At 42.9% G+C, this 8,558-nt stretch overlaps 1 protein-coding gene across 1 annotated transcript in view; it reads right to left on the reverse strand.

The window, feature by feature from the left end:
* The window catches only part of SND1 (staphylococcal nuclease and tudor domain containing 1), a 421,454-nt gene extending 414,889 nt beyond the window's left edge, over window positions 1–6,565 (reverse strand). The window contains exon 1 of the mRNA XM_079151650.1: window positions 6,261–6,565. Coding sequence (XP_079007776.1) covers window positions 6,261–6,338 — 78 coding nt within the window. The 5' untranslated portion in view covers window positions 6,339–6,565. The remainder of the gene's footprint in view (window positions 1–6,260) is intronic.
* Between the last annotated feature and the right edge of the window lie 1,993 nt (window positions 6,566–8,558).

Raw genomic sequence — 8,558 nt, forward strand, 5'->3', positions numbered from 1 at the left:
GCACAGGTTCCAGAAATCTCTTTAATTCTTCCTATTATATGTGAGGTTGATATTACAGGATCATGCCAAGTAAATCACTTCCTAGAGAGAGAGAGACACACACACACACACATTAAAATTTGTTGAGGCACAGAGAGAAGACAGTCATTCATCATAAGCATATATAAATGGAGAAAAAAGTGCCAATCACAGTTATATTTATATCACAAACCTCACATATCTCACAAATGTCATCTGAAAATGACATGGAAATTTTCATTAGTTTTATTTTTTCCTGTAAGTTGCTGAACTTCCTAACTTAAAAAAAAAAAGCCAACTTAAACTACTGTTCATTTTTCTTAAACATTAGAGATAAGTGAGAAAAACATAACATTAATTTATCATATTGAGTCTCACTGAGAGTGAGTGAAATCCCACGACACTCCATCTGCATCAAATGCTCACAACCTGTGATTCCGCATCAGTTTCTGCTGTAAAAACAAAAAGCATATGTCAGTCTCCCAAGAGAGGAAGTTGCAAAAACTGGGTGTGTATCCATCACCAGGATTAAAAGAAAACACTCCATAAGCACAGTGAAAGTGAAGTCCCTTTGTTTTGTTCCCTCCTTCTGGCAAGGCACAGAATGTACTATGATATTTAACTATGCTCTTCTTGAAGAATGAAATATATTCAAAGACTAGACCCCACAGGCTCCAGTACAACCCCACTACAATCACACCTGTCAGGCAGATAGCCAGCCATGCCAAGAAGTAAGGACAAAACAAGCTGCAGAGCCTCCTTAGCTGAATTTGAAAACCTGGTCATTTATCTCCTTTGAACTTACAACTGAAAACTAAAATTCTCACTCACTGCCCAATTCACCCTCCAAGTAAACAGGCATAGTCTTCACCTGCCCACTTATTACCAGCATGGGTTACTGGCCTCAAAAGACAAACCCCAAGCTAATGAGCCATGCTGTGCATAAGCTGGTTCCCTCATGACCACTGATTTGAGCTCTGAATAATGCTACTTTGCTTTTCACTAGCCCTGACATCTCAAAGTTTGCTAGGCTGAAAAGTACTAGCAAAAAATAATAGAGCAGCATTAAATTCCATGTACTAACAAAATGCTAATTGAAGTATAAACACAGACAAGACACTATTAACTCTTACTGAGCCTGCTCCTGGCATTTACATTTTCATCCACATTCCCTTCATTGGACGATAGTGACTTGGGAAGACACAGGACTAACAAGAAGTCAGAAAACCATGTTTTGACCAATAAAAAACAAACATGGCTAATAACAAGTTTTGGTTTGTTTCTTTCTTACCCATCTCCCATTCTTTACATTTATTCAATAGACTAATTGTAAGCTACGGATCTCACCAGGAGATCAGAACAATGACCACCTCTGCTGCCTTTTTTCCTTTTATCATATTTAAACCTGTGTGTTAAATAATAAGTCAGTTTAAACCTGTACCATTTGTGGGATACTGAACCTGAAGAAATTAAAAAGCTACTATAAAAATACTAAAGAACAATCATCAATGGAAACCCCAGGGGCTTGGCACTTGCTATTTCCTCTGCCAGAAAAATACTTCCCTTTTGGCTGGTGTGCTCTTTGATGTCCATCAGGTCTCTGTGCAAATGCCATCTTCTGAGAGACTTCTTTCCTAAACACACTATCTAAAGGAACCACCTCCTCCCTTATTTGCAACCACTCTGTCCCAGTCCCCAATGTAAAATTACTATCTTACACTCATTGCTATGCTTTCTTCTCATTTAAATCTTTACTGTCAGACCCCTCCACAAGGCACAAGGAAACAAATCTGATCTACTTTTCTACTTGTTTCTCCAATGCCCAGAGAGATCCTGACAGGCAGCAGATGATCAGTAAATAAATATTTGGTTCAGCAAAGAAAGGAAATGTGATTGCTTATCATTGTATCTCACTAGTTACTACATGGCACCACTACTTTTAGCATAACTGGAGCCAGAGATGCTTCCTTTCCACAGAAAATGACAGAAAACCTTTTAAATACAGTAATAACAGAATATTCCTTTACTTACAATCCTGACTGAAAGCAATCACACTTACATGTTAGGAAATGGGCAATTTTAAGTCTATAGGGAAAAGCTTTTCATCCTATTCTACTTCTTTGTAAATGGCTCTTCTAAAATATTATGTTACTCAGCTACCTTATCTGAGTGGTAGAATAAGGGTATCTGAAGTAACAGGAAATGTTTTTTGCTTTTTCCCTCCTGCATATTCTAAGTTCTCAACAGACTACACTGTCCTCACTCAACACGTACTTCTTAGTTCAGAAACCTAAAAAACATTTAGTTATAATAAACTAAATTATAGGAAGCATTTCTTACAGGCTGTTTGCTGAAGAAATTTCCACTAGGCTACTCAGCAGGAAGTCTACATTTTGCTTTACAACAATTTGGCAGCCCAAGTCCTATGGAAGGAAGAAGAAAATTATGGCCATCACCTCCTTTAACTGTCCCTTTGTCTTCGTCATCCAGTGGGAATCATGGTTTAGTATACAACCATGAACTCGCAGAGGGATTCCTTTTCCCTTTTAAGGCAATTAATGGGGAGGGGTTAAGTGTGAAGTAAAATAAGAATTGAAATTTGGCCTTGCCCTCCCTTGGACCTTCCACACCATAAGCAGAATAAGATATTCCATTTCCATGGCTGCTTCTGATAAGCACAGAAGACAGAAGAACTGTCACCCATTCATTCGTTTTACAGTTTCAAAAGTCACTCAAGTACTACTACTTGAAGAAACATGCCAATTAGAAGGGAAAGAGTAGAAAGATACAGAAAAGTATGCTCACTTCAAAAGAAAAAGTAAACCAGGTCACTAAAATCAGACAAAACAGCCTTCTCAAAGTAGCTGCTAAATAGGTGACTGAATGTTACACTAAGTACCCCAAAGACTTCTTTCAATCTCATCCATATAACATCTATTGACAATATTCTGTTGCAGCTAAAGAATATCTATCAAATTATCCAAATAAACCCAGAATTGGAATCTTTCAGTGTTTTGAGAAAATAAGATCTGACTTGACAAAGACATTTACTTATCCAAGTTATGTTTCCACCCACACACTTGCTAGTTTCATCCCAATTCACAAAACATAAATCCATCTTCAGCCTTTCCATTATCCTCACTGACTTTCTCAGTAACAAAACATCTCCAAAAAGCTTGTGCCAACTTACTACTCACTTCCTCTTTAAACACATTCCAGAACTAATTCAGTCCCTTCACCCCCACCCTCTATAGCAGACACAGTCACCACGGTCACCATCATTTTTAAAAATAACCAGTGAAAGATTTTTTCAACTTGGTTCCCAAATCCATTTTTCAACCTTAAAAAAGTAGCTCAGGACTCACTGGGATGACAAGACACAGACCAGGAGAAACTTGCACTTTTCAAAGTCCTACAACACTTTCTTTTACCAAAAAAGAGGAAGGACTACTCATCTTCACTGCAGCAAACCTCAACCCTAGACCATTTTACACCCTCAGTTCAGTCTAAGTCCACAGAAATCTAAGGGCTCATACAGAAATGCACACATCTCATTAATCATTGTTCCAAATTCTGCCCTCTCCCAAAGCAGAGTCTCCTGTTTTCCTATTCATCCCACTATTTCCTTCTCACTTCTCTGTCACTGAACTGCATCTTCTTTGCAGAGTTCTTACAAAGCAGTTCCTAGTACCACTGGAAACAATTACTCTCCCAGAAAATACAACTTTGCTTAGCAGAAGAGCTTCACACAGAGCAATTTGCCAGTGGTCAATTTTTCATTCCAGACAAGGCTTCTAAGCCTGGCACAAATCTGCCTGTAGCTCCCACCCCTAATCATTGCCTGTAGTTCACCCACCCAACCCTGTGGTGTGGTCAGAGTGTGCAGTACAATCTATGCATGATACAAATTGCTCAAATCACTGAATTTTAGCCAGGCATGGTGGTGCACGCCTATAATCCCAGCAGCTCGGGAGGCTGAGGCAGGAGGATCACAAGTTCAAAGCCACTCAGCAATTCTGTGAGGCCCTAAGTAACTTAAGAAAAAACCCTGTCTCAAATAAAAAATAAAATGGCTGGGGGTGTGGCTCAGTGTTAAGCACCCCTGGGTTCAATCCCTGGTACCAAAAAAAGAAAGAAAAAGAAAAAGCCCACAAATCACTGAATTTTAAAATGCCACCTTCCAGACTCAAACACGTTCTATACAACACTCTTATGCACACACAAGACCATAAGCACCAAATGTAGTCACTTACCACAATAGCAGCTCCCAGACAAGACAAGGAATAACATCTAATCTTTCCTTAACTCAATTACAGTCAGATTCACTTTCCTGCAATTTGTGGCCATGCATCACTGGCCCCGCCCTCCATATTATAAAATAGTACCCTGGAGTACTGGAGTCAAAGGCCTCACAGTATGATGTTTTAGAGCTTGTACTCTGGCAGACAGGCCTGGATTCAGATTCAAGGCTCAGCTCTGCCTCTTAATACCAATAAGAAAGTGCCTGTCCTTGGATGGACTATTCTTTCTAAACCCCATCTGTAAAACATAGCCAACAAACTACTATCAATTTGCTAGGTATTTTAAATGAGATAATATGTGCAAAACATCTAGCATAACAGATGACAAGTGACTACTGATATTCAGTATTTGTAAACAGGTAAGGTCACCTCATAGAATCCAGATGCCCTGGAAGCCTCCAGCACTGGTGGAAGCAAAAAAACGTGCAGCCTCAATCCACTCCCATCACACAAAAGAGGGGACCTTTAAGAAAAATTTGGGCATTAACACGGAGAAAACTCAGAAATCCACTCTAGGTTGACAATTCCAACACCAGACAGTCAAGGGATGCTTGTTCCTATGATGAAGAGAAAATCAGTATAAGTGAAAAAGTTAATGAAACAGGAGACACTTTAAGAAAATCTGTCATGGGTCAGGTCAATATTTCAAAGAGAATATGCAGACCTTAAAAATTCTCTTTTCATTCAATTTCTGATAAATTCTGACTATAATGCATAAAGAGAAAAGGCGATATTGAATATTCCAAGAATCTCAGCTGGCAACAGATATTACCTAAGAAATGAATACATGAAAATTAGCGTGGGGAGGAGGATCTCGAAATCAAATTTATACACACACAAGCTGTAGAACATTTTAATTCTTTGAAAGACAAAGGGAAAATAGAGATTTTAAAACTTACTACAACAGCAAAAACTGTGGAACCTGGAGAAAGTATCATAAAGGATCTTTGCCATTCCTGGTGAAAAAGTCAAGAACTGCAGTATAAAATGAAATCTAAAGGTTTACAGTCATTGCAACCAGACAACGTGATAATCACCAAGAAATGTCAGGTCCCAAAATTTGGAAGGGCTAAGAAGAGGGCAACTGAGGGAAGCAAAAAAGCAGATCTACATTGCAAAATTACCATGGAACTAGAGGTGAATCTTGCAAGGTTAAATCAAAATTCAACAATGTAAAAAGCAAAGGCATACAAAATCAGGCAGAATCTAGTGTTAGGAGCCTGGACTCGGAATCAGAACACTTGGGTTTTTTTTTTTTTTTTCTTGCTCCAACCCTTGCCATGTGCCCTTAGGCAAGTCCCTTGCCCTCTTTAAATTTGTCTCGTATCCTTAAGGGATGGGGAAATGATAATGATCATTAAGATTCCAGCTGCACTAAAAATTTAAGAGTCAAAGGGCACAACGATCTGGAGCTCCCTGGCCTACACACCAGACACAAGATACGGAGGGGAAAAAAGGAGCACAGTGAGAAAACTTGGAGTAAGTAACTGAGTGTCGGTGGAAACAGAAAAGCTTCATGATGGTCAAGTACACCTAGAGTTCCAGGAAAGAGAGGATGTCAGGATCTTGGAAAACTACAAACTGCTCAGCATATGTCAAAATGAACCGAAAGAGGGGGATGGGAGGCCAAATATCAACGAACTATCTCCGCTAATAAATCAGTAATCGATCTGTCCTGGTCGACCGCCAGGAGATCCGAAAGCTGCGACCACTAAAATCGCTGTGACCCCTGATGCCTGGATATCCGAAAAGCAAAGACCAGGGGAGCTCCTGTCGGGTTCTGTCTAGTGAGGCGATTCGGAGGATGGGCGGAAAGTGAGAAAGGAGACAGAGGAAAGGGGATCTGGAGACCATGCAGGCTGGCAGGAGGGGAAGAGGAGTCAATATCTGACTCCCGCTCGAAGGCGGCAGAGGGGTCCGGGTCTGGGGCCCCGCTCTCACCATCTTAACGATGCCCCGCTGCACGGTGGGGACCGCTGGTCCCCCGGAGGAGCCGCCGCTCTGTGCGGAGGAGGCCATGTGTGGAGCTGGAAAAGCAAGCGAGTGGAACTGCCGGTCGGATTGGAGGTGTCAGTGTGGGTGTCGGCTTTGGTGAGAGGTCGCCGACACGAGAGGCGGGCGAGCGACCAGCTGCGAGCGACGAACTAGACCGACGCGCTGGGCGCTCACTGGAGCAGCAGCGGGACTAGGAGCAAAAGAGGAGACGCGATCTCCGCCGCCGCCACACGTTCTACTCGCCGCGCAAGCGTGCCAGAGCGCCACCGCCCTCTGGCCAATTAACAGCCTAAGCCCGCCGGACCTCAAGCCAATAGGCACCCTGCTCACGGAGCCCCGCCCCTTGGTCCCAAAACGGGTGGAGAGCTCCTGGAAGCGCTGAAAGAGCTGATTTGCGGTGACGGGCTAAATGTGGGGCGGGACTTCCGGGGCAGCAGGAGTAGGTGGTGTCGGGAGGTGTAGTGGGAAGGAAAGGACACGTCAGCATCTGGCCGTGAGGCGCAAGGGGCCATGGGAGCCCCGGGGGCGGAGTCAACCTCGCCCTCCTCCTGGTCCCGCCCACAGGGGCCCCGCCCTCGAGCCCGGCCCCTCTGGCAGCAAAGAAGCCCAGGTGAAGGTCCGCGAACCAGCTGAGCGCACCCACCCTGCGGAATGCCAACGAGGATCCCGGAACCACCGCGGCCAAAGCTGGAATGAATCTCGGTACAAGTAAAAATACAGTGAAACTTCAAAAGAGGAGAAGGAGGAGAAGAAAAAGCTGTAAAGGAAGTCAGGGCTGGGTGGTGAGGGTGCTATGCTATGTGCTTTGCTAGAGAGTTGAAACTTAAGGAGGGGGTTGACCTGAATGAGAACTATATTTTAGAAAGAACACCAGGTTAATGATATGGAGGATGGTTTGAAGTTAGATGTGGGCTGCGAAAAAGGGGGCAGGAAGTTAACATCTCAGTGTTTCTTCTCTGTCTCCGAAGGAAGCTTACAGGAGTTGAAAACTTTGCCCAGCTCTGGATTCTACTGGTGCAGGCTGAGGATGAGGGGTCACGTTTTTCTTCCTTAGAAGCAGGCCAACCTAAGAGCAGACTGTTTATGGTAGAAAGTTCTGGGTTCCAGATCTTGACTTGGAAGTCGGAGCATTGTGAAATGTCCTGCAGATGTTGGCCTTGAGCCGGAACACTGCTGCGCGCCCCCTCTGTCGTCAGGAGCGTGTCGCCGAGGTCTAGCGATTGGTAACTGCTCCACTAATGTTTGTGGGAAAAAGGAATAAATGTCTCCTAAAGGGATAACGTGTTCTGTACAGAGGGGAGAATGACCTCCTTCGGTCTTTTCCCTGAAACTCCTACTAAGGTTAGGAAAACCTCGGTAAGCGCACTCCTTGATCCGGAGGAGACAAATCCTGACCCAGTGTGGTGAGCGCCTCCAACCGCCCTGTCCCTTCTAGCCTGAACGTTGAGTAAAGAAACAGGGAGACGGACATGAGAGTATTTAAGTGAATGTTCAGCGAGAACTGATTTTGTCGAGTGCCCAAGCTGTGGAACCAAGGACCTTATTATTATAACCAAGGACCGTGTATTATGTCATTTAATTATAAAGCCTTCGTGTACATTGAAAGCATCACTTCCCCCGTAGCTCTTTCAAGAAAAGGTGGTTTGCTTATTCTCCCACATTTCACATATTTCAAGGTCAAGTTTTGGAGGCAGCATTATCCTAGCTCTCCAGTGCCCCTTTCATCCCATAAATTCACTGCCTTCTTAAAAAATAAATAAATCTTCTTGGAGACATGTTCCATCTGATTCCACCCTTCTCCATCTGATTCAGGTTGTCGTCTACCTGGCTCAGCTCCTACGTTGGCACTTCTGTGAGATTGTAGGTACCTGGTACACACTCTTCTCTACCTAATGATCCTGATTAACTTCAGTATTTATAAGCATAGCTAACCAATATCTTAACTTCTTAGCTCCTTGACCTTATCTTTAGTGAACATGACCTTTGCATCATTTTAGCCTCTCTCTCCAGGACAGCTGAACAGTAACTTCATGACTGAAACTTAAACACTTTCCTCTCTGATCCTGATTGCTATCCTTTCTCCCCACTCACCCAGTTAATTACTCTTTACCTTGTATTGGTTATCTATTGTGTAACAATTGACACTAGCTGTCAGAAATAATGGCCAAAATATACTGAGCACTAAACATATGTACTATACAGATTCCCTGCTGAATTTTTTTTATCTACATTCCATAATTTAAT

The sequence above is a fragment of the Sciurus vulgaris genome (genome assembly GCF_902686455.1).
Source record: "Sciurus vulgaris genome assembly, chromosome: 8".
NCBI classification, from domain to species: domain Eukaryota; kingdom Metazoa; phylum Chordata; class Mammalia; order Rodentia; family Sciuridae; genus Sciurus; species Sciurus vulgaris.